Raw genomic sequence first — 26,358 nt, forward strand, 5'->3', positions numbered from 1 at the left:
CAGCTGTGGAAAGGCTCTGACTCACTTTGCCACTCTTCCTGCACTAGCAGGATTGCTATATTTAGACATCCCCTGTATTTCAGGAGTCCTTTCAATCCAGTCCCCAAAATGCTAACAGAGGAAGCCAGCCAGGGTGTGGGCAGTGATGGCCTCAAAGAGTACAGCTGGTGGAAAGCTGCTCCTTTCTGGCCCTGTGCATCTTCATGTCACCTACATCATCATCTACATGTGCATCCCCAAGCTTGGGCCCGGCTATGTGCCTGAGCCTGATTCCTGCATGCTGGAATGAGGGAAACCCATCAGTGTGGGAGGCAGTGCAGCATCCTGAGGAGCGGGAAGCAGCAGGATGTCACCAGCAGCAGTGTGTGCGCAACTGGGCAATCAGAGCTGCAGGAACATGTCCACCCCATATGACATTGTAAAGATGCAGCATGAGAAAACCTGGGTGTGCCTGCAGAGATCACACAGAGCAGCTTTCACATGGAGGTGTGAGATAGGGGTGGTGGAAACAGCAGAGGAGGAGAGGAGCCTAAGCTAGAGGGAGGCTGATTGTATGGCATCCTTTTGTAACTGATCTACTCCCAGTATGTGTTGCAATAAATAGCATGAGGAAAAGTCTCCCAGCCTCCTTCTGCTCCATGTGCAGCAGGAGAGCTGGACTATGCAAAGCCTGACTCAGCCCCACTCACTACCCTGTCCTCTGTTACTTATCACCCTAGCTTGAGCCTCCCTCAGGGATTGTTTCAGCCAAGGAGAGAACAATTTCCCCAGAGTATGACAGGGTACATGTCTAATACTTCACACTATAAAGGAGGTCAAAATCACTCCCATTTTCCACATAGAGAACGAGAGTGGAAGCAGGAAATGAGATGCCCCAAGGCTATAGGATGAATCAGTAGTAGAACAAAATGAAAATTCAGAACTTCCTGTCTCTTTACTCATCTTCTTGAATACTGTTGATGATTAAGCTCATAAAAAGTTAGTGCAGTTGATGACCTCTGCATCTCTGGTCAGTGATTAGAGCCCTGGCATATTAGAAGTGGAAAATTATAGAACAAAGACAATTTCAAATAACTTGAAAAAAAATAGAGGGCAAGGAATTTCTTTTGTGGCTACAACATAAATGTTGAGTTCCCATCACTCCCACAGTGTCTCTTCCAGTAAGGAAGGAAGTTTCTCTAGTTTTACCCCTATGGGTCCACTGAGAGTTGAAATTGGCTTAAGCCACAGCCGCAACCAAGAGGCAATGCTGTGGTCACAGTTCCTGCCCTCCACTTAGTTTCTGACCCCTCGGTTTCCCTTTTGTTAACACATCAGCTCAAGGAGACACGTGATGAACCAGCCCAAGGAATTGATCAATAATAACATTAGAAGTTATTTTCCTTTTGTGGGTTAGCTTTGCTATGAGTCCTGGCTCACTATGTAGCTGTAGGAATGCTCATATCCACACAAGGGTACCATTCAATAGGAATAAATGGTCAGAGAAAGGGAAGCTCAGGACCCCTCTTTCAGGGATACTGAAACTGCTCAGGGAGCTTCAACTCCTCTGTTCCCTTCACTGCTATGAGCACTTTGAGCAGGAATGGGTGCAACTGTGTCTGAGGGTGATGGAAAGCAGCACACAGGTCCCAGCTTTCTCCTGCTTTGCTCCCCAGTGGACTCAGATATTTTGATAAATCTTCTGAAGTTTGTCATTAGAAAAACCATGTGTGCTCTGTGGGGAGACGATCCACAGGGTTGAAAATGCATTTCCTTGCATTTAGTCTTCGTTATGATTTTTGATGGCTGTCTCACTCTGTCTCACTTCAGCATTGCTGGTTTCACTATGAGGAAGAGTTAAAACAGATTGCTCTTCTTCTTTCCAGTGGTTTTAGGTTTGGTCTTTCAACCTTTGGACTTTCAAACTGGTTATGTACACTGAGCTGGTGAAGAGCATGATGAACATGTGAAGAGAGTGGTTTTGGCCACAGCTGAAGAGGCTTCTTCCTCAAAAAAGCAAGCTTTTCATCCCTTCACTTGAGTAGAAGAAAAAGGAAGCTGAGGCATCGTGGTGCTTCACTCTGGGAACTAGCAGGAAGCTCTCTTCATAAAGCATTTACTGCTTTATGAAAACTATTTTTTCCCCTAAAGATAGAGGATGGCTTACTTTTCAAGAATTCACAATCTTGTTGCTAGCACTTTAGCAGTCTTTAGTGTAATACAAAAACATGCCAAAGAACTGAACTCACTCTAATAAAATAAAAACTTAAAGCAGAGAGGGAACACTGTGGTGGAGCCACATCAGAGGTCTGGTGAAATGACATCTGTTGGTGAAAATATGAATGGTGAAAATGTGTATATGGGCTCAGATCCTCATCTCTAAAATCCTGGCCTGTACTTTTCAGAGGCACAAGGAAGTTGTTACGTCCTGGGTTTGGAAAACTCAGAATTCAGAATTTGGGCCTGAAAATCTTTCAGCATTCAGAAATGCACAACAACAGTCTCTGAGGTGGTATTAACATTACAGAAGGGGATCCTGGAGTTATAATAGGCATGTGCCACAGGAATGTCATATTCATACCCAACAGTGAAGAAGGGAAGGATCAGGAGCGGATTAGAAACGAGGACATCACAATGATGCTGCACGGGGAAGCCAGCATGAACATGAGATGGAAATCTGTTTACCCATGTCAAAAAGGAAGGTATTAGAAATGGTTCAATGAAGGACAAATATAGAATGAGTTCCATTTGTGGTATCACTAAAAAGACCAGAACTTACTAGCTGGCAAAAACCAAGGGGAAAACACACCAGAAGTCTAAAAAATGAACATAATAAAGAAAATGAATAGGAAACGATTGGTGTCTCTTCCAAAACAAGAACCAGCAGGATATTTTTTTTTTAGTTTAGCAAAAGGTGCTCTCCACACAACATGTTAGCTCACCTTTGGAACTCCCTGCCAAAGGACACTGCGAGAGCCACAAGCATGTATGAATCCAGAAAGTAAACAGCCAATCTAATGGAAGGAAAACACAATTAAAAAAAACAAAATGCAGGGACACCAAATGCTGCTAAAGAGCTCCTTGAGCTGTAGAGAGTTGGTAAAATAAGCCAGGGAAGTATTACTGGATGGTTAAAGTATCCCTGTGATCTTCTCTCAGTGTCTACTACTGGCTAAATCTGGAGATGGATGCTGGGACAGACAGGAAATGGATCTGACCTACCAAGGTTTCCCTTACACATAAAAAGGCTGAGTTACCATGTAATGCAAACCAGACCAATGATAATAAATCTTTGTAGAAATACACTTTTCAAAACCTACTGCATCTCTAGACTTGATCTTACTCCTGTGCATGCACTTGGGCAGACACAGCATCAAATACATTTGAAATTACTTGCCTTTTCCTAACTATAGGTTCCTGTACAGAGAATGAAGTTTCCTGGTCTAGGCTGAAGTTTCCTTTCTTTGTATCTACACTTAAAGTGAAAATGAAGTATGCCATTAAACTGTTATGGTAATTTATCCTTAAACTTTCTGCTCAACAGGTTTGCTTTGTTTCAAAAGTATGTTTCTGTAATACTTATAGCTATGTATATGTAATTTTGTGGTTAAATTAGAAGACAGGAAAACCCCGATTCCCACAGGAAACTCGACCTCTTGCAAGCAGGTAACACTTTTGCCATATCAGTGTGATAAAAAACTTCAATGAGAAACAAATCCTGCCAAGGTTTACACTTGTGTCAAACTGCCTGATGTGTCTTGCTCAAGTGAGGTTAATGAGATTTTTCCACGATTCAAATTCTGCTAGAGGATTCTTCTGGGCGGGAAGGGGGCCTGAGACAGCTCTGTCAGTAAACGATGTGTTAAAATATGAGAGATGGGTCTGGTTCTGTGGGCCAGGATTTGGCCGTCTTTCTGTAGAAATCTCTTCATGAGACATAATGTTTTTTTTCCTGTGGGCCTGGGATCTCGAGGCAGGGGGGAACTGTGACATTTTGCTGGTCATCTCACCGGGGATGGGAAAATATCCCCACCACACGGTGCATACGAGCCGTGACAGGCCCCCACGGAGCGCGCTGTCCCGCAGAGGCGCGGCGGGGGCTGCAGGGCTCCGTCCTTGCCCCGGGCCCGGGCACGCGTGGGGCTCCCGCGGGCGGGGCCCAGCGCCGGTGCGGCGGGGAAGGGCCGCCCGGGGTCGCCCCCGCCCCGCGGGGCTATTGTGGGCGGCGGGGCGGGCAGGCTGCGCGGCCGGTTCCCTCCCCGCCCGCTGGCTCCCTCCCTCTCTCTTTCTCTCTCCCCGCGAGTTTACCCAGCAGTGCTCTGGTGCGGGCGCGTTTCCGCCGGTTTTTCCTGTTGGAGAAGGGAAGGGGGAGCTGTTCTCTTCTCTCTCTCTCTCTCCGCTCGCAGTATATTTTTTCTCCTCCTCCTTCTCCTCCTCCTCCTCCTCCTCCCCGGCTATCTTTGTCTGGCTCGCAGCACCCCGCTCCAGCCCCGCGCCCCTGCCCCGCCGCCGCCGGGACGCGCAGCCGCTGCCCGCCGGTGCCCGGCGCCGTTTGATGCGAGGGCAGCGCCGCGGGGAGGGCTCGGAGGCGGCGGGGGCTCCGCCGCGGCGCTGGGCGTGAGCCGCCCCCCCATGCGAGAGCGGGGCCGCGGCTGCCACTGCCGGCTCCCGGCGTGAGCGCCGCCGGCCGGGCCGAGCCGTGCCGTGCCATGCCAGGGAGCGGGGCGCATCGTGAGGCTGCCAGAGGCTGCCGGCACCGGCGCCGCTCCTGCCGCCGCCGCCGCGACATGGTGTGAGCCCGCTGCCGCCGGGGACGCGCGGGCACCCACCGACTCACCCGCCCAGCCACCGACCGGCCGGCCGGGATCCTCGGGGGGATCCAGCCCCGCACTGCAGCGCGGGGAGACGGACGGACGGACAAACCGCAGCACCCCTTCTCCTTCTTCCTTCCCTTCCTTCACCTCCCTTTCCCTCCTCCTCCCACCATCCATCTATCTATCCATCATCCCCCCCCCCGCCAACCCCTCCCAATGCTGAAGAGTTTCAACCCAGCGGGGCTGGAGTGAAGAAGGGCGGAAGGGAGGAGAGGAGCGGAGCTCCGCGCAATTCACAGCTCCTCCAGGGAGGGGGGAGCGGCCTCGCTATTATTTAACAGAGAAGAAAAAAATATTTAAAGAAAAAAAAAAAAAAAAAAGAAGAGACGGGAAAATGGCGAACGATTCTCCTGCAAAAAGTCTGGTGGATATCGACCTTTCCTCCCTGCGGGTGAGTGCCGGTGCCGGGGGCCGGGGCGGGGGCCCCCCGGGGTCGGCGCGCCCCTTGCCGGGGCTGCGCGGCCGGTGGGGTGGGAGCGGCCGGGCCCGGGGCCGGTGCCGGGCGCGGGGGCCGCGGCCGCATGGGGGGAGCCCTCCCGCGGGGGCGGGCGGGGGACCGCGGCCCTGGGCTGCTTTTCCTTTGTTTGCATGTATTGGCATGTGCGTGGAAAAACAGGGCGCAACAGCTGCACGCCGCCAGCAGCCGGGTTCGCTGGCTGGGCTCTGCCAGCAGCCATCGCCTGAACAAAAATGTAACCCCACTTCTCTTCTCCCCTTTCCTCCCCCGCCCCTTCTGCCCCTTCCTCCCCCTAGGACCCCGCTGGGATTTTTGAACTGGTGGAAGTGGTTGGCAATGGCACGTACGGGCAAGTCTACAAGGTTTGTGTCAGAATTTCTTCTCCTTTTATTGTTGCCGATCTTCCAGAGGGTACCCGGTGTCTGCGCCGGGCTGAGCACACGGCTGAAGGCGAGCCACCCGCACTGGCAACCGGAACAGTGAGGGGTGGTAGAAGTGTTGCCCTTGTCATTGTTGCTGGCCTTGTCAAGTTTGTCAGCCTCTTGGCTTCTGCTTTTTTAGACGGGTACAAATTACTCTCCCAAGTACCCATCCTGTAATGATGAAATACGCCTTTATTGTCCTTATTCTTCTCTGTGCTCCTTTCAGAGAAATGACCAAACCAAGTGGACGCTGTCAGAGTCTGGCTCGGTTATACAAACACGTCCACAGGCTTATTCAGCTTTGCTGCTGGAAATCCTTATAGAAGTTGCTGCTGCTGCAGTGACTTTAGACAAAGACATTTGCCATAATTAAAACTGTCACCCGGTTTCCTTGTGAGTGTTGAAGCTCTGGAGTTGGGGGTGTGTGCATCTGATGGGCTGTGCAGAGATGAGGGGTGCAGAGTGACAATAATAAGTGACCAAAGCAGAGAAGTTTATTTTGTGGAAATCAGAATTCCCAGAATAACCTGTTTGACAAGTGTATGACTTTAAAAAATAGAAATCAGAGAGTGCCCATGTGGGTGTGAAACTAGCCTACTTTTTTCTTTTTTTCTTTTTTTACCCTTTAGTGTGCAGTCAGTGGAACAAACAAATCTTGAGCTTGCATGATTTTGCAGTGAGTGCTAGCTACCAGGAGGACTAATTATTTGCACAGACTTAATACTTGGCTAAAGATTGAAGGCTCTAGCCTTAAACTGTAGAAATGCAAGATGCATTTGGAGAGAGAAGGAGAGATGAAGATGCTTAGTTGCTTGTTTGTTTTTTGGTTGTTTTTTTGTTGTTGTTGTTGTTTTTCTTTTTGCTTATAAACAAGGGACTGTAATTGGTCCGCGTTTCCCTGATGGCAAGATACTGCTGCTTGCAGCTCCGGTAACTAATGCTCCAGTAAATAAAGTGCTTTGCTGCCTCTTCTGCAAATGAAACACATGTCAGTTTGTTTTGAGGGCGTGAACCTCAGCCTTCCTGATGGAGAATTGGTCTGCCTGTGCAGTGTATTAGTTGCTTTTTAAGACTTGAGCTGGAATAGCCAGACTGCTGCTGTTGGTACAAAGGTGGGAAAAAGAATGTGGCTCAAAGGGCCACAGGAGACGGGGAAGATAAGTAAAAGCTTTGACACAACCTCGACTATTTAATTTTTTTATGCCATTTGAAAGGACACAACTTTTTTCTGTAATCCTTTGCTCCCAGAGCTTGCATCATCTGAACCCTTATTAAAAAAAAAGAAAAATAATGGGGTGTGAATGTGTGAGTTGAAACTCTCCTGTTAATTATTGCAATTTAGTGTATTGTTTCTCAGTGTACTTGTTAATGCTTTTGAATAATGAGCAAAGTTCTCCTTAGTTTAACAGTCTTGACAATAGAAATGTTAAACTTAGTTTTCTTTAGGTAAGGTAGAGCTCTTCCAGAATAGTTAGTATTAGAAATGAAACTGGGCACATGCATTTATTGTCTTGGAAGAGTTGAACACCTGATGTCATCAGTGTCACTGTGATAATGGGGAGCAACAGGCAACCTTTTTTCTTGCTATAGAACCTGCTGGACAGTAATGGATTGACAGGTGTTTAAGTTTGGGTTGGCACTGCTTCTTCTTAGGTATTTGTCTACATTTGTGTACATACACTGATAATGTGGACACCTAACAGGGCTGTATGTAAACAAATAATACCAAACAAAAAAACTTTCTTTCTGTGATAAGCATTTTTTTTTTTTAAGTAATGAAATTATGTAAAAAAAAAATTAAAAATCAGTTGTTGCAAAAGTTGTTGCAAAAAACAAAACAAAACAAAAATCCCAAACCTTTTCTTGGGCACTTTTTTTGCTAGGAAAAATGCTCCAGGGATGCCCAACGATGAGACTGTATGTGTATGTTTTGAGGGCTTTCATGGGAACTGCATAACCAAGGGAAAAACGTGTTTATGCCATGTTTGCTTGTTGCCTTCTGCTTTACTTGTACCCAGCAACCACTTCTTGAAATCTCTCTTCCTGGATGGTTTTATTTCCCTTGTTAGCGGTCTGTCATCCCAAGGGGCTGGGGGGTGGGGTGTAGGTTGCTTTTGAGGAGCCGAGCTCCGAGATGTAGTTTGATGTACTTCCACATTCGTGTAGAGGCATCAGCGATGATGTCACCCGGGAGCGGGATTGGCTGGCTACCTGCCACTGCGGGAGGACACGCAGGGAGCGCAGAGGCCATGACGTTATCTCTTTGTCTAGCTCATACACCCGCCGATGATGCCGAAGGTCGCTTGCCTGGCTGGGGAGTCAGCTTTCCAGCAGCGCTGGGAAGGGGAGTGCGCCAACCTGTTGAAAAGCAGAAAATAGTCCTGTTTTTCTCCCCTTTGCCTTAGCTGAGCTAGCTGGAAATAGCTCATCTATCTGGCTGGTGATATTTCTGTAGCTAGTTCTACCTTAGCTATTTATTTAGCTATATGTAGGTGTGTAGATGTTTATACATGTATGAAATGTGAGGGTAGCCCTTGAATGTTTGGCACCTAAATGCAAGTCGAGTTACTCTGCATTTTATGCATTTGATGCATTGGCTTATGTGGAGTGTTACTGTGGGCCTGAGACCTCAGTGGTGAGATGGTAAAAATACTAAGTTTTCTATTGCTGTGATGGAATTGGGATAATGGCTTTAAACTGAGAGTAGGTTTAGATTAGGTATTGGGAAGAAATCCTTAACTGCGAGGTTGGTGGCCTACAGGAACAAGTTGCCCAGAGAACTTGTGGATGCCCCATCCCTGCAAGTGTTCAAGGCTGGGTTGGATGGGACTTTGTACAGCCTGGTCTAGTGTAAAGTGTTTCTGCCTGTGACAAAGGAGTTGGAACTAGATGATCTTTGAGACCACTTCCAACCCAAACAGTTCTGTGATTCTGAAATCTATAGAGTTTTTATTATTTTCATCTTCAAAACCTTGCTTACACCTCTCCTGTGTGAAGAAGCTTTGTGTGTCACGAGCAGCTGGTTACGCAGTGGTGAATTAATGAGGAAAAAAAAAAAAAAAAAAGAGGTTCCCCAGCCCTGGGGTATGTAAAGAAAGGAAGAGGTGTTTTGGGGAAGCCTTTGCCCAGCACAGGGGAAGGGGCAGCAGGGATTGGCTCATTCATCCTGGGGCCAAGCAGAGCTCTCCTGCTGCTCGGAAACCCTGGGCAATGGGAGTTGTTTTCCCTTTCGTAGCTGGTTCGAAACCCGAGAACGACGGCGAGGAAGTTCCATCACTTAGATCAGAGAGAAAGCAAAGGGTTAAACGCTGCCAAGTACGGCCGGCAGCGTTCCCTCCGAGCCGAGGCGGGAAGGACCGGCCGCAGAACCCCTGGCTCGGTCCTTCTCACACTTTTAAGGAGTCCCAGGCCAGTTCTGGGGTTGGGAGGGGGAAGTTTCCCTTGGGTAGGTCGGTATCAGCTGGCGGCAGTCGAGCGGCGTGTGCGGGCCGGCCCGGGCCGCGCCTGTGCCCGCGGCGGCCGGGGAGCCCCGGCCTCCCCCCGGCCTCCCCCCGGCCTCCCCCCGGCCTCCCCCCGGCCTTCCCCCGGCCTTCCCCCGGCCTCCCCCCGGCCTTCCCCCGGCCTCCCCCCGGCCTCCCCCCGGCCTCCCCCCGGCCGCCCCCGGCCTTCCCCCGGCCTCCCCCCGGCCTCCCCCCGGCCTCCCCCCGGCCTCCCCCCGGCCTCCCCCCGGCCTTCCCCCGGCCTTCCCCCGGCCTTCCCCCGGCCTTCCCCCGGCCTCCCCCGGCCTCCCCCCGGCCGCCCCCGGCCAGCCGCCGGCAGCGCCGCTGGGCCCGGCGGGCAGGGCGGCGGCGGTGTCCGCCGGGCCCGCCGGGCCGTGCCCGCCGCGGCCGGGATGGCGCACGGATGTGCTGCCCCTCCCCTCCCGAGTCAGCCCGGTCCCGCTGCCGTGTGACCGGGACTCGTAGCCAGCTCACCGAGTGACCGCCTGCCTTAAGGGCTTTTTTTTTGATCTTTTGCAAGTAGTGGGAGAAGCATTTTTAGCATTGCTGCGGTTAGATTTTAGCTTTTTACATCCCATAAGCTTAATATGAAGTTTGGCTTGCACCAAATTAGAACACTGCTGAAATTTGTCTCAAGATAAGGTCTGAACTGGGTGTTTGCTTCCATTCTGGTTTTTGGTATCTTGGGTTTTTTTTTAATGTAAAAATTACCTGTGACCTAAAGGTAATTGGTTAATACTTCTGAAATTTTAAAATCTCTATCATCTGATAATTCATAGAGGCATAAAACATTGTAATTTTGCTATTGACACTGAACTATGTTAACTTGCTTAGTCACTTTCTCTTTTGTTGTGTATGTGTCTGGTTTTAAAGACATCTAACACCTTGACCATTTTGAGTGTGCTGTTACATCTCACAGACATCGTAATTCTCTTGTGGCAGCAATAATTTGGGTGGAAGGATGTATTTGTGGGAGTTCTGAGGCATAACAGGGGTGCACCAGAAAGATGAGAATTAGAGGATGATACTCCTAATTGCCCTCAACACAGGCTGGAGTGACTTTTTTAAAGTCTTGTAATAGTTAATTCATAGTGAAGGCATCTTTTGTTGATCTATGTTGCAGCCTTCCAAAACTGCATGTAAATGATGTGTATTGTCTAACTGCTGGCTCGTAAAAGGAAGTGATGTAAGATGTGATCGTTTAAATGCTGATTTGAAAGTAAATTAAAACTTTGTTAAATGTTTTCCCACACTAAGGATACCCTATTTGTGTCTTAATGGACTTTCTGTCTTATAAGGTGACTGTGTTGGGAGGGTAGGAAGATAGGAGAGTTCTTGGTATTCTCTAGTAACTCAGTTAAGGGTGTTTTTTTCTGCTCTCTCTCCCCTTTGTTTCTCTCACTGCTAAAGGGACATTATTTTGTATTCAAATATTTTAGTTAAACATGAATACAATTCTAGTCTTATCACTATAAAGAAAAACTGTACAGGGGATCAGTGAGGTCACTGGCTTTCAGGAACTGATCCAGACTAGCTCTCTTAAGTATGAATTGCACTTCTTCCCTTACTCCTCTGATTTTTTTTGTGGACTGTGTTGCAAAGTGAGACCTTGCTGTTTTAGAAATCGTGAAGGACCAGGCAGCGGCTGGAATGTTGGCATTTTTTGGGTCCTTCAGCTAGATGTTTACTCTCCTGTCCTCCCCTAAACTGGTTGAACTTTTGACCAGTTCTCCATCACCCAAATCCTTCTTAATTAAATACACAAAAGCTAGGCAGGTGGCCAGTGGGGATTACTGATATTTATTTTTATTAAAAAAAAAAAAAAAAAAAAAAAAAAAAAAAAACTAAGAGAAAAGAAAGCAATGTGCCAGTTGTGGGTAACCACATGTCCCTCTTGTTTTCCTCCCCCAGTCCCATCTGTCTCTTTGCAAAATGTGGGGGTTTTGCAAACTCCTGGGGCAGGGACTCCTTATTCTGAACTAATTAGAAGAGGAACCAGCAGTCTAGTACTTGGGTGTGTGCAGGGCTTGGAGGTGATGGATGTAACAAGATCCAACCCAGAGTTTTGTGCTGACTCCTAGAAATTTTTTTCACCTTTCTATTGGAAGATATTTCAACTGGTGTGGATAAAATTTCAGTTGAAATCATCTGGTATTTGCTCCTTGCTTTTTACATCTGTGGGCTCTCTCCCCCTTGGCAATGGTGGGGGTAATTTCCCTGGGCTTGTATGGGTGAATGGTTTTCCCCATCAAGGTCTCTTCTTGCATCAGGCATGAGGGAGGTGAGCTTTATCTGTAAGGCCTGGAGTAGGGGTTTTTAGTTACTTTGGGATAGTGAAGAAAGGAGGAAACCAGGAATGCACACCTTCCATTCATTCCTTACTTAATTTTTATTCTCTCCTAGCAGTGTAATGTAGTTTGGTGACATGTTGTCAACTTCCAGGCACCAGAGCCTTGGCTTGATGGTGTGCAGAAATCCTTCTTTTGGTCTCTGTGATGATGGCAGGCCTGCACCTCCCACCCAAGGGAATGATGGTGAGGAACATCCCCAAAGGCAGTGCAGCATTCATTATAAGAGGTGCTCACCCTTTGCATTTCCTTGCCTTCCTCACACACATTTTTTAGTATAAATTTTTTGGATGAGAATGCTAGCTAACTTTTCTCATGTGGTCTAGCATGTGTTTGTATATACACATTATGTTCTAGTCATCTTTTCAAGTGGTACTTGCCTTTGCAAAAGTGATTTTAACCTGGTATGTTGTATGCCCACCCTCCTGAGATCTGTTTTCTTTGGAGGAAAGTGGTATTTTTGTTTTTTTTATTTTACATTTCTGACTGTACACTCTGGCTCCACCAGGCTTTGGATGACATGGATATTTAAGCTCAGTAGCATTGACTTGCACAATGTGAGCTTGACTGTAGTCAAAGTTACAGTAAGATCCTTATCTGCATTGTTATTTTCGGTCTCAGCCCACAGAAAGTGGTGGAAAGAATTCAGCTTGCTTGAACGAGAGGTGGATTTGGGAGGGGATTTCATAGCTTTGCACAAGAGTTCTCTTATCAAATACTCTATGTTTGTAACATTATGGGTCCCTTATTATTTCTCAGGTTAGCACAGGCTCAAGGAAAGATACTGTTGGCTCTAAAATCAGAGCTATGGGAAGGAGGAGGAAAAAAGCCCACACTTGTGCATACCTCTTGGGAACCTTAAGGCAGCTTTGATTGTAAAGGGCTTGGGGATTTTGACATTGCGTCCCAATATTATTTCTAAAATGTATTTTCTGCTTTGGATGTGTTGTGAAACACTTTCACAGAGGCACAAAAATATTACACTAGTTATAAGTTGTGGAGTACTACTGAATGGCCTATACACTGCTGTGAAGCTCATGATACCTCCACCTAAGCCTCATTCCTGGTCCCCTGTCCTGTCCTGGGCAAGGCTTGATGTATCTCCTCCAAGGTAGCCATGGGCCCCTGTAGTCCTAACTCGTGTGGTATCTATTTCAGTGTTAGAAAAAGGACAGAGCAGCTTTTTGAATGAGGGGCAAATACTGACTAGACTCGATGGTATTGCCAACAAAGTACTCCCCTACTCTCTCAGGCTTTACTGTCCTGCAGCAGAGTGAAATCTTCTGTTCTGAGTGTAATGAATAATTACAATTTGACCTCAGTGGTGTTGGTTTTAATTTGCTTCTGATTGGGAAATCTGTGAAAAGCACCACTAAAGAAGGATGAAATCACAGGGACTAGGGAGAGGAGATGCTCACCGATTCAGAGAATTTGCACTTCTGAGGGTCATAAGGATCAGACAGAGGTATGGATGGAGTAGGCTTCTCTCCACTTTACTTAGAAATTGATGTAACTAAGTCCTATCTCTAATGCTCTGTGCAGCTCAACTGTGTGGGCATGAAGGGTGTTGACATCTCCCAAAGGCTTATCTGTAGCCTTCTGCTTGACCTTGCATTATAGTTGCAAATGAAGGGTGAAATCTATGGGAAGATGTGGAGTTAGGAAGAGATAGTAGGACAGTTCAGAGAGAAGCAGTTGACTGAAGGTGAATTTACAGAAGAAATCAGAAGATGAAGGAGAATATGGCTTAAATGTAGAGACTGAATTAGAGGACTGTTCATAGTTGTGGGCAAGAAAAAGTAGTATGGAGTCAGGGAAGTACTTAGTATAAGAAAAAGTAAGGGACACTTTAGTTGTTAGTAGAAACATTAGCACATAAAATTGATGTTAAAAAAATATATACTATGAAAAAGATTAGCTTTTAGCCATGGCAGCTCACTAGTCAGCCAGGCTTTGGGTTTATGTGCACCAGGGGAATGTTCATTGACAAAGGTTTTTACGCTGATTTCAGCATGGCCCAGGCTGAGGACACCTCCCTTAGCCCACCTAGCTGTGTTATGACCATGTGCCAGAATGAGGGATGTCTTTTGTGGGAGATTGTTTCACACTCCTACCAGGATGCTTCTTTCCCATTGGAGCCGCACCTCCCCGGCTTGCTCTGGCACTGTGGCACATTATCACTGTACAAACAGGACACTGCAAGTGCCAACAGGTCTTGATTGGCCTGTCTAGCAATAAAACAGCTAACGTGGTAAAACTCCTAACATGGATGCAGTTATACTGGTATTGTAGGGCTTATCTAGTATGTCTCTGTCACCTCCCTTTGGAGCTGTCCCGTGGCACATTGATAGCAGTTGGTCTCCGTGCAGGGATTGCAGTGACTCATGGCTTTGTACCTGTGGCTGAAGGAGCCACATGAACTGTAGCCACTCTCTTCCTCGATCAAGGTAGTGCTACCCCTGGAGAAGGTCTGCTGTGGGCTGAGGTCAGGGTGTGGCTGCTGGGGCTGTTGGTGGTGTGCCATGGACATTTGTCTGCTTCCTCCCCTGCCTCTGTGTGCCTTTGAGCACCCCAGTAGCCCCGTGGCTCTGGGGCTGCTGGTGAAGTCCACGTGCTTAGTGCTCTTCTCACCACCTCACCTTTAGAAAGTCCTAAAAGATCCCTCTGGGCACTGTAGGTTTGCAGCTTTGGAGGTGTGGTGCTGCTCCACTCTGTACCTGCTTCTGAAGGTTTTCCTTCTAATGCCACCCTGCACATGGAAACGCGGGTCTGCACGTCCATCTGTGACATCCCTCTGCTTCTTCTTTGACTACTCACTCTATGATGTCTTATCCCCCAAAATGTCTTTTCCTTTCAGTTTGTCTGTCCATGAAGTTCCCCTTAGTCCACTGGATATTTTAGGGCTCTGAAAGTCCGGCTGGTTTTATGTGTAAATATTTGGGTTACCATCTTCTAATGTTGTACGAGTCCATGGTGTGGACATTTTGGCTGTAGTTTCTGCACTTGGAAACTTCACCAGAGGACAGAGGTGAAATGGGAGTGTTACCTAGGTAGGTAAAAGAATGGCACCAGCTCAAAATAATTGGTTGCATCAAATCTGTTTTAGTAACTTCCTGTGGACTACCAAGCCAATAGTTTATTCTTGCTGGTTTGCCTCAAAGCTGATGCAGCTTGGGATTGGCACTGTTAAAAATTACTTGAAGTCTTAAAAATAAGACAGTTTCAGTTAAGCTCTGGCAGTCTCAAGAGCTTCTTCCCAGGACAGAGAGAGTAGCTATGGGGAGTGACAGTGAGCAAGAGTTCATTATTTTAATTTAAAATCTAAGCTCAAAACAAAAGAAACCTGTCTCAAAACTTGCTCCCTAAACTTTGAGCTGTCTAATGGTATTGGGTTGTTTTGTTTTCGAATGCAGAAAAGAAAAACTTAAGGTCTATGGGCCTTAATGTGTTATCATAAAGTATTCTATGCCATGCTTGGGTTTATGTATCTTAGAATCAGGGACCCCCCAATATTATTTTTGTTCATTATTTTTCTTTATTTTTGTGATTCACAAAGGAAAATCAGTAGATAACTTAGAAGGAGGCACAGCTATGCCCGTCTTACAAGGCTGTTGTCAAGAGGGAACACTTGTAACTGAGTTATAAACCCTTACAGATAGGGGTGCAGAAAGAAAGTCAGCATGCTGGTGAACCCTAGCTGTAATCCACTGCCATGAACTACTGAAATAATCAAAGTAATTATTGGGGAAACTGGTGCAGCAGAGTTTGGAAATAATAATGAGGTATTTGCTGACTGGAAGCCCCAATTAAATTTGTTTTGTGCTTCCCAAAAAACTGAAGAGTGCTATGTATCTTCAGTTATGTTATGGTGGCCTGATGGGTAAAAAATGCATTTTGTAGTGAGAGCTGCTTTTACACACAGATGTTCAGTAATTCACAGCTTGTTTCTGTACAGTGGGCATGGATGGTACTTTTGAAGGTGCTTAAGTAGGTGAGCTGCTTTACTGTCCTTTTGCTGTCTGATCTGAGCTTTGTGCTCTTGGACTCAGTGGAGAGAAAGAGAACAGGAATGGCTTCTAGAGATAACTACCATAGGATGAGATAAATTGCTCTTTATCTGAGTCTCTGTCTGTTAGTTAAAATGGGGACTTTTGATTAATGTCTCAGTTTTATGTCTTCTGAATATCTTAAGATTGGACAGGTTGACCCCACGCTGTACCATGTATGTAGCAGCTCTTGCAGTCCATGTTCTTTGTGGGATATATAATAAGAGTGAAGATACCTTTGTAAGTGAATGTATGAAAGTGAGTGACATGTAAAACCCCACTGGCCCATCATGGAAGGGAAACATCTATGTTCTCAAAAAAACTCATAAGTGACCTGTTTTTGCATGTACCAAGAGGTGAATGTGCTTCCTCTCAGTTAGGATTCTCTGCACTCTTACATGAAATATGATAACTTTTATGAGATGGCTTTTCTCAACCAGATCCTTCACAAGTTGTGCAGAAATAAATCTATCAGTGTGAAAAGCAGTCAGTGTCTTGTCTGTCCTCTCTGTGCTTCAGCAGTAAGCACTAGGGTTGTTCCTGTTCAGGTAGATTATACATCTACAGAGAGCACATTTAATCTAGGTTACTGTTTGTCAGGTGAGAATTATAGAAGTACTTTAGCTTTTTGATGATCTTGATAAGGGTTGTAATTTAGTGCTTGATGTTCAAACAGTTTTATTCAAATGTGTGCTTCTCTGTTAGGTATGCTTTCCCATCAAACCTGTTTGTTTTTTTATATATTTATTTTTCCCACCTGTGTTGTTGTAATTGCTTCTTCCTGTCTGTAAGCTCAGCTAGTAGAATTTAGTCTGGTTGTGAATCTTGTGTTAAAATCTCAACCTGTTGTAAATCCAAGTATCTTTTCTCTGGTTAACACTTGTGGTTTTTTTGAGACGATATCCTGGCTATTCCTTCAACAGCTACAGTTGACATTCCTGAAGTACTTGAAGTTTCAGAGTCCGCACCATTTGTTAAACTGAACTTTCAGTTGCATGGCAATTTCCTGTATACACACAGAAGGAAGTGGAACTCTCTTGTGCTTCTCTGATACTCTGGTTATCCACTGTGCTTTAATACAGGGTGAGGAGGTGGCAGGGAAGTATGGTGTGGAACTGATGTAATTTATTCCCAGCCACCCAGGAAATACATGACGGAGATATAATCTAAACCTCTGAACACAGAGTAGTTACGTGCTTTAATCAAAAGAGATCCTTTCTTTTGCCTTAGTACTGGCTGGGGTCAGTTTTTATGCTTACCCATGCCAAAGAGAGGTAAGACTGCATGCTGACCATGTGGTGTCTTAAAAACTGCCCAGAGAAAGGGTCTAAATGTCCTGGGGTGACTGGGTGGGTGGATCTCATAGAGCAGGTCTCATAGTACCCTTGCTTGTTTTACTTGTATTTGTGGTGGAATTATGTGCTGGCATGCAGTTGGTGAGGTTTCTTCTTAACTGTCTTTTGCAGAAAGGCCTGAACTGAATTGCTCACATTTAACTGTATTACTGTCTGTAACAGAGGTGAGGAAGGTATTAGGTATTACCATGACTAAACAGCAGTTTAATACCTTTAAAATTGGTATATTGACATTTATGAGCAGGTATCATATTACAGTGATAGCTTCAGGGGCCTTCTGCTGCATATAAGAGCTCTTGGTTGCTTTAGAAAGCAAAGAAAGCAAATAAATAAAATTTTAAAGGTACCCCAACACAGCTAAGCATGTTAAGTCGAAAATTCAAGGTGATGCTATATCCTTAGATTATCCTGTCAATCGCTGCTATTTCAGCAGATGAAGTTAATGATGTACTGTCGCAGGAGAAGGAACAAAAGATGCATCATTGAGAACTATGGGGGAGTCTGGGATATGAGAGCTTGTCCTGGGGTCTCTTTGGAGTTGTCCTTGTGCTGCAGAGTTGGGATTTGGCAGAGCTGGCATGACTCCAGGCTCCCTTAACTTGTTGCCCTTCGCCTGTGTTTCTGGTGTGGTCTTGTGGGAGAAGAAAGAATGTCAGCCTATTAATAGTGACAGCACAGGCTTTCTCATCTTCATCTCTGGAACGCTTTGAATAACAAATAAATTATTACTATTTTCTTTTTAATCTGGGTGTTGTGAAAGGTTACTTTGCTGTTCTTTCCCCCGTGTGGAACACACTGAAATTCTCTGACCTGACTTGTCCTTGGAGACTATGGAGAACACTCTGTACAGCTCCCTCTGTGCGTTTTCACCAAGAGTTAAGTTCTGGGGTGATGACAAGTGAATATGGAGAAAATGTTTCAAGTAATGTGAAAGAAATGTTACTTGCTAAATAACTTGAGTGTTAAAAGAAGGAATGGGAAAAGCTTTTCTTTGCTTTCTTGCAATCTTACATGGCAAGGAGTGAAAATCTTTTAAATACAAATAAAATTAGGTCAATATTAGATCAAAGAGCCTTTGTGAATGAGTTGCTTGTCTTGTCTGTCAGTGGCTTTATGGTCTTCTGAATGGCTTGAGGCACTAAATCAGTTCTGAGTAATGTTACCTTTCCTTAGGTTTCGTCTGAGGTAATGGAAGAGTGTTCTAGTTTCTTCTTCAGGAATAAAGATATATTCGTTATTGAGAAGACTTCTTTTGGGCTAATTGCCAAGTTTGGAGGTGCCCTCTCATGGACCAAGTGTTGTGGCAGTGCTTATGCTGGGCTTTGGGAAAGGATGAGAAAAATGGGCAATGAAACAACTGTTGTTGACACTGCCACTTTGTTCACAGATCAAGTCCTTGGCTTCAGAGTGGCCTCATCTGCTGCTACTCTGCACCTCTAAGCTCTTTGCTAGCAGAATGTGTAGTCAGTGTGTGCTGGTGTTGTAAAAAAGCATGTTTTATATACATATTTTATGGTTACACTGGGCTGTGTGGGAAAGGGGAAGGTTTTATTTTGTGCTTACCATCAGAAGGATTTTCTATTGCAGAAAGGACAAGGGAAGGTTAGGCAGATAGATGGAACACCTTGAGTGGTATCTGATTAGATGGAACACCTTGAGTGGTATCTGTTTGCTTTATTCCTGCAGGGAGAGGGATCCTGCTGGCTTACATGATTCAGAGCTGTGCTGAAAGCACTGGGTCTTGGAGATAACTGGGATTGCTGGAGAATCTCTTGACCCAGTAGCACTATAATGTGGATTTTAATATTTCTCTGTAACTCGGATAGGAGAAGATGGGAAAAAGAAATAGAAGAACATTTCAAATCTATAAACATGATTCAATGTAGTTTGTAGATCCTTGTGAGTTTGGAAACAAAGCCATTAGACTTGAGTATTAAAGTGTTTTGTTACTGCTGAAATCTGTTCACCCTATAGGATTCCTATGCTTAGGAAAAGAGAAGATTATTTTTAAGGGAAGAATCCCAAATCCTCTTCTTTCTTCTTTAAGAATTCTTTTTGTGGATACCGTTGTCTCAGCTGTTGTCTTGTGAAAATGCACATGTGAATGAAAACCCACTCAAAAGGGTGTGGATGGTACAGTACCTCTGGGGTGGTAGTTGTGTCTTCTGAGCCTTGACTGCTTGTGGATCTTGGTGGTGGTGGATGCTGCTGACTTGGCAGTGCCTCTTCTCACCTCCTCTGCTCTGAGCTGGTGCTCATTTGTGGGAGTGAGAGGTGCCCAGTAAACGGGAATATCACAAAGCCACTTGTGTTGCTGAAATTTACCAAAACCTGTCTTTTTGTCAAGGTTAGCTGAAAAGCCTGGGTTGTGTTTTTCTTGCAAGTGCTCTTGGTTTAAAGCTCCATTAATTGTGTGTCAGTTACCATATGTGTTATGATAATAATCAGTAGTGGAAAAAGACTAGATTTATTTCAGTAAACATTTCACCTAGTAAAATTTTAATAGCTTGTCCATCTTCAAAGGCCATTCCTTTTTCTTCTGTGCAGATTGTGCACCCAGCATCAGTACAGAGTGTTTTCCTGAGAGATGCATTTATAACCTGACCTTGAGATGCTGCTCTTTCCAAGACACTTTGGTTGTTCTAAAGATGTTCAGTCTTGAGTGTCTTTGCAAGGCAGAGATTGAGTTTGCCTCTGCTGTGCTGGATTTTGTGGGTTTCTTTTAATAGTGATTATGAACAGCTTTGAATGATAAAAACAGCGTGCTGAAATGACTAGGAACTGAATCACAGCCATCAGCAAAACCACCTCGTTTCGGGAATGGTTCTGCGTGACGGCAGAAAGTCTTGTGAGCACCCAAGCCAAACTTCTCTTCAACAAATATGGGATTTCATGGGTGAGTGTTTTGAGGGAAATGTTCTGAACATCTTTGCTGTGTTAGGCCAGCAGGAATGCACACCTTACCTGATTATGAAACCACCAATATGCTCATAATTTAAGAGATGTAAATGTCATTTGAGAGATAAATAAGTGTGGTAGAATAAGAGCATGATAGAAGCAATCCCTGTGCAGAGTTGAGGTGGATATTGGTTAGCTTAGATTTACTTTTGTAAAGCTAGAAGTACTTTGACTCTCCAGGAACAGCCTCTGCTAAAGTCAGAGGAACTAAACTGAGTGTCAGCCTGGCTCTGGAGCTTGTGGTTAGAGCTGTGTGGGCAAAGGCTGGCACATTTTTGGTTTGAGACAACGTTCACTTGTCAGACTTGAGAGAAAGAAGTATTCTTTCTAGAAATAGCACTTTTCAGAAGTGCCTCAGGTCCTTAATTCTTTGACTTATTCTTTAATCTTGTGTAATAAATTTTTTAATTTTGTCCTTTCTCTTAGCAGTGGCAGGTTTTTCTCCCTTTGTGTGGTTTTGTCCTTGCTGTCTTCCATCATACTCATCTGATGTGGGTAAATTCCTCCTGCTAGTCTCCCTTCCTGTAAACTCTATACTCATCATCTTTTGCATTTCTTCCTCTAGGCTTGTCTGAGGCTTTATATTTTTTGTCTAAAAGTAACTAACAAATAGGAAGGATATGGTTAAATCCACATGACCTCTGGTATATTGGCTGTAGTTCTGTCAAGATGAATGAGGTATATTTGTTTTTACATTAATTTGTTGCTCCACATGCATTCTGTACTTTTTTTTTTTTTTTTCTTTTGTAGTCTCTTTTTACCCTGGATTTCTGAAGGAATGAAGCTTTGTCCACTTCATTCTGTCCTCAACACTTTTTCAACCTCAGGGTGGGCTTCAGCTGTGTTTTGATTTGGGTTATGGGTCTGAAATCCTTACAAGTTTAATGAAAAAATAGATGACTAGGTAGATGGGAGTGAGAGAGCCTGTTAGCTCTTCTCCTCTTCCCTGCTTCTCAGTTATTGCTCATTGGGAAGGTGTGTGCCCAAGCTTCAGGTTACCCCTGCTTGCAAATTTGTGTTCTGCTTGAGTGGGGTAATCTTTTTACCCTGGTCTTTCAGAGGAAAAGGCTGGTGCCATTTTCTAAGTTTGGGTGTTCCATCCCCTGTCAGAGGAGCTCTGAGGGAGGGATGCTCTCTGCTCTCTCCCAGGGCTTCTGTCTCCACTGGGATTGCAGATGTGAGATTTGGATATACTTACTTAAGTGCATTGAAAGTCTTTGTCTAGACAAGGCATGCTGCCCTTGACACATGCTTAAGTTGGTTTAAAGCCTCGGGTACTTAGTGTGTGCTAACCTCGGGAGGTAAATCCAGGGCTAGACAAGCCCCCTAAGGAGGTGGTGGACAAGGTGGGGATTTCTTTGCATTTGCTGTGACTTCAGCTGGTGCCTGAATGCAAAACTAGTAGTAAACGGTCATAAACCCTGGATGCTTTTTCTCTTGACAGCTCCTGTCTGAATAGGGGCTTTTTCATGACACATGCTTGTTTGCTCATGTTTCTCTTTTAAGGAAAGCAGTTAAACCACACAATAACCAGCAGTAATTCAGTGCTCTGTTAAGCATGTAATAAACCAAGCCCCAGATCTCTCAGTCTGGAGCCATTAGAGACTGCCACCCTTTGTTTCTCTCTTGGAGGGGAGGAGGGAAGAAATGGGGCACGACCAGCTTTTGGTGTGGGAAGGACAAAAGGGCGCCGGGCAGGGGAGAGGTGATGGTGCCGTGCTCCCAGGACAGGCACCACCGTCTGCCCCAGGAGCACAGGGTCAAACCCCAGCCTCTGCTCTCTGCCTGCAGTGGCAAAACATTGTGAAATCTGCTTCAAATTTGCTCAAAGAGGAGTTGCAGCCGCTTGTGATTGTTGCCAATTTGAGTATGGGTCTCAGCTCATCCTTCTGATGCAGGCACCTCTCCTTGACCACAAGGCTTGCAATCATGTTCTGACCTTTGTTTAATCCAAGAGCAGCCCACCTGTGGGCTAGCCAGTAGCTGATCCTATTCTGCTTTACTTGCAGTCATTGCTAAAATACAGTCTTCTACTAAGTTATCAAAGGGACTTTGTTGCAATTTTTATTTTGGTTTTATATTTTTGTGGGTTTTTAAAAATAAAACTAGTCCATGCAAGTGTTGGTATAAAGTAGAAACAAAGCAAAGGCTTTAACCAATATGTGGATACATATTTAGGACGTGTGTATTAGAGGTTCTGGGAAACTCTTGCTGTAAAAAAAAAAAAAATAAAAATTGAAGTGCTGTCTTATCTCTGAACTGCCCCTTTAAGCCTAAAACACAGCCTCTGAAAGTCAGTTTGCTCTTTGACAAAGAGAATGGCTTCATACTCTTTCTCTCTATCATCCTGCAAAAAGCATTTCCAGAGGGTACCTTTCTTATACTTATGCAGAACAAATTTTAGCAAAGCATTTCACTTTCTTCTCTCTTCAGATTTATGAAAATGAACTCCATCATGACTTTTCAAAGTGTGGGTTTAAGCAGAAACTCTCAAGGCATTTCAGTGCTGGTTCTGATGCAGCTGTTAGTTTAAGAAATCTCTTTAAACTGGAGGTGGCTGTTAATTTTATTCAGGAGAGGAAAATGGAGTGTTGAGCTGGATAAACCATAGTTTAGCTGATACTTATTTTGAGATTGGGTGTGGCAGGTAAAGAGACATTGTATCAGAAACAGGAAAGAAGAAAGACTGGTTTCAATTTTGTTCCAACAAATTTTTAACAATCTTTTCTAAAATTTTTTCCTTCTGCAACACAAATTACCAGCGCTGCCATCCAGAGAGCAGCCCCTGGCATCCTGCTTTGACTTCTTTGTTGCAACACTTCTGTCTTTTCAAAATGTATTGTGGTGTTCACTGTAGGTAATTTAATATACATAGACTTTCGTTTCTTGGTCCTCTAGGTGTAAGGAGGTGCCTAGTGGCTCTGTAAATGCTGAATGGAAGTGTAAAAGACAGTAGGTGCTAGGCAACTGTTAAAGAGGAAGCGGGGGAATCAAGGGAGGAGAGCAGGTTGTCTGGGTGGGTCTGCCTTCATTAGCTTGGCTTGAAGCTTCCACATGGACCATCACCACATCCCGTCTCTGGCTCTGTGGGTTAGCTTGTGTGATTGTCCCCCTGGGACTGTGTGGGCATCATGGCCTTAAGAAATGGTCCATTTAATTTGTCTAGATGATAATAGCATTTGATGGGGGAAGCTTTAAATGTGGAGTTACTGCCTTTTGAGCCTGGAGCTTAGTCGCAGTTTTCCTTGCTTGTTATGCTTCTCTTCCCCACATGTGTTTGAGTGACCCACTCCATGCACAGGAGCGATGCTCTCCCCTTGGGAGCCATTCACCCCTTTGCTTTGATTCAGACCCTGCTCCCCAGGAATTGCTTTTCCTGTCCTTCGTGGGTGTGGAGTAGATGGGAGAGCAGGGACACACAGCCGGCTTATTAAACTCAGTTTCCCAGCCTGCCAGGTTTACCAGATGAAGTGAAATTAGTTTTCTATTCATTAACTATCTGTCTATTATTTTTTCACCTCATGGGTGAATTGAGAAGTGCGTAAGGGTGTCTATGGCCTTGTGCCATACAGCGAGCAGTGGAGGATGAAGAAACTGCTGTAGGTCTCGTCTCCAGCCTTCTGATTGCTGGAGCTGCTGATTGCTCCTGTATCCTGGATTCAGTCTTTCAGGTGCTGGATAGTAATGCAGTGATAGCAGAAGGCAACAAATTATAAAGATCAAAACTCTGTCACTTGGATATCTGCAGTTTTGAATGTACACACATAGCCTTTTTTCCCCCAGGAAAACCGTAATTGCATCTATCTTTTAAGATTCCCTCCTCCAAGCCTGTCCCCCTCCCAACTCTGTCCCCCCTTGATCTCCAAGGAGGTGACAATTCTGGAAGGATTGAGCCAGATCTGGTTTTTTAGGTGTTAGGCAGTACTTAAAACAGTTTCTGCTAAGACCACCATTTGAACAAAGATTCATTTACTGGGGAGCTGCAGTGATTCCAGGGAAAGACTGTTCACATGGGGTGTGTGTGGTACCAGCAGGCTGAAAAGACAGTAAAGGAAGATACAGGGTGCTCTATGGTTACTTTAGGACACTATATTTCTTGAAGTTTTTCCTGGATGGAAAAGAGCAAGCAGTCATTGCAGATGGGCTTGGTGCTGACCAAGTAAAGTACTGGGTAGCCAGAGGACTCTAATCATTATTAATTGCTCCTATATGGCAAATTCACTAATAATATAGGTGGTCAGGTATTTGGGAATCACTTTTTTCTTTCAATGATCTGGTCCTGTACCTGTCCCATACAGGAATTGCTGAAAGCAGCATAAGTTCTTGGGAAGAGTTTAAAATGCAGTGTATTTCCAACTTGACCCCTTGAGGTGTTTGGCTCTTGCCCTCGGACACAGATCTTGTTAGTCCTGCTCTGCTGAATTTTACTGGCTGTTTCATGCTCTCTGTGCTGGAATTGATTGAAGATTAGAGGCATGTGGATACACCACACATGTCCCACTCTGGGGGCATTGTACTGGTGGGGCTTCACATTTAGGCACCAGAAGGATTAAAGGGCATGCTTTGGAAAGATACGACTTCATTGTGCTGATAAGCGGCGCTGAGCACACAGGAGGGAGAGAGGGTTAATGCCCCTTTTACCCAGGGTCTGTTTAAAGAAAGGCAGTAATTTAACTAAAATATACATCCACAGTTCCTTTCTGTTTAAACTGAAATTACTGAGTCAAGAAATGCATCCTGGGAACAGATTAAGCTGAATGCTGGGAAAGGAACACATTTCTCTCAAGCTTAGTTGACAGCAATATGCTTCAGGGTTTTCTGTATTAAATATTTGATAAATCTCTAGTAGATTTGAATTCTGCATGGTTTTAATTACTTTTGATTTTTTTAAGTCTGTAGGATTCTGACATCCTTTTTTTTCATAGTGATTCTTTTTCATCATGAAATGAGTACTTGGGTATAATTGTTTGTAGCCACATCCTGGTGATGGGCAGGGTGATACCTGTGGAGCTGGCCATAAGGCTACATTTTCAACCCTGGGAGGTCCAGAAAGCTCTGGTCTTGAAATTTATAGCTTCAGAAATATTTGGTTAAATTTGCTGTATTATTATGAGGTTGTTTAAGGTTGGTTTTATTGCTATTGCCTATACTTTATTAAAAAAATTAGAAGTGCAAACATATGTATTTCCTTGTTATGAACCCTTTATTTTTCTGCTATTGGTAGCAGTTTTGCCATAGGATTGTTAGCAGCCAGTGCTTCCAGGCATGGTGGGATGGGGAGCGAGGAGTGGTGCTGCTCCTATTTTTTAAAAATATTTTATGTTATCAGAAAATATTTAGTGGGTTTTTTTGGGTTTTTTTTTTTTTTGTTTGTTTGTTTTTTTGTTTTTTTTTTTTGTTTTTTTTTTGAGCTGGAAAGAGGTTAATTCTCCCTGTGCATTCTAGAGCAGGACTCTGGATCTTCCTCTCTTTTTGAGCTATATTTGGGGCATATTTGCCTGTGTGCTGTAGGTATGTAGGTGCCACTGACTTCTGTGCCTGTTTGCTTTGTTCCCCCCACTCCCAGCTGGAGACAGCCTAGACTTTTCACCTGCCCCGTGCATTGCATTCCCAGCCTTTGGATAATCTTGTTTTGTCAGGGAGCCATGGGCACCGGTGATTTCTGCTAGATGCACCTGCATTATGTCCCTGTGTAATTTGTATCAGCCAGTGCAGTGGTGTTCTCAAACAATGAATAGAGAGGAGGGAGGTCAAGGGGAAGAGAACCCAACCAACCCAGCCTTGAGCAGTTGCTTGTAGCTATTTCAGGCAGTCTATTCCTGCTGCTGCTGCTTTATCACTTATGTGCTTTGGGCCTGCAGACTCTGGACTGCAGAAGATAAGAAAAAAAAAATATAAGTCCACTCCAGAGAGAACTTGATTTGCTTATTCAAAGTACAGATATCTTTCCTAGCAAGAGCACAGATTTTTTTTTTTTTTTTAAGGGAAAAGTGCTGATTCTATGTGAGCAATTGCGGTATTTTGTTGTGAGTAATGATGAATATATTCCTTTGCAAAGCAGAACTGTTAAAAAAAATTCTCACCAAGCTAGTAGTGCAAGCTGGTGTTTGGTGGTCTTTCCCCATTTCTCCTTATTTTAACCAGGTCTGTAACTATTTGTCTTTTGAGAAACCCTTTCTGGAGGTGTTTTCTGTGACTTAAGTTTTTCCCCCCTCCCCAGTGGTATATTTTGGTTTCTCAGTTTGCATTTTCCACCCTTCACAATATATAATACTTGAGACATTAGTCTTTATTTAGTCTGTTTTCCATAAGGTTATAGGTATGTAAGAAATGCTGGAGACAGCTAAAACAAAAGACCTTCCCAGACAAGAAATATAATACAAGACACCTGAGTAGCTTGGTCTTGTCTAGCTGCCTGC

At 44.8% G+C, this 26,358-nt stretch overlaps 1 protein-coding gene across 3 annotated transcripts in view; it reads left to right on the forward strand.

The window, feature by feature from the left end:
- The first annotated feature begins 4,609 nt into the window (after positions 1–4,609).
- MAP4K4 (mitogen-activated protein kinase kinase kinase kinase 4) overlaps positions 4,610–26,358 on the forward strand; it is a 163,533-nt gene continuing 141,784 nt past the window's right edge. The window contains exons 1-2 of one of the 3 annotated variants that reach the window (XM_077781543.1): positions 4,610–5,244; positions 5,607–5,672. In XM_077781543.1, coding sequence (XP_077637669.1) covers positions 5,188–5,244; positions 5,607–5,672 — 123 coding nt within the window. In that variant the 5' untranslated portion in view covers positions 4,610–5,187. The remainder of the gene's footprint in view (positions 5,245–5,606; positions 5,673–26,358) is intronic. The other 2 variants (XM_077781544.1, XM_077781545.1) reach the window with 2 other exon arrangements.

Source organism: Lonchura striata, chromosome 2 (assembly GCF_046129695.1).
Source record: "Lonchura striata isolate bLonStr1 chromosome 2, bLonStr1.mat, whole genome shotgun sequence".
NCBI classification, from domain to species: domain Eukaryota; kingdom Metazoa; phylum Chordata; class Aves; order Passeriformes; family Estrildidae; genus Lonchura; species Lonchura striata.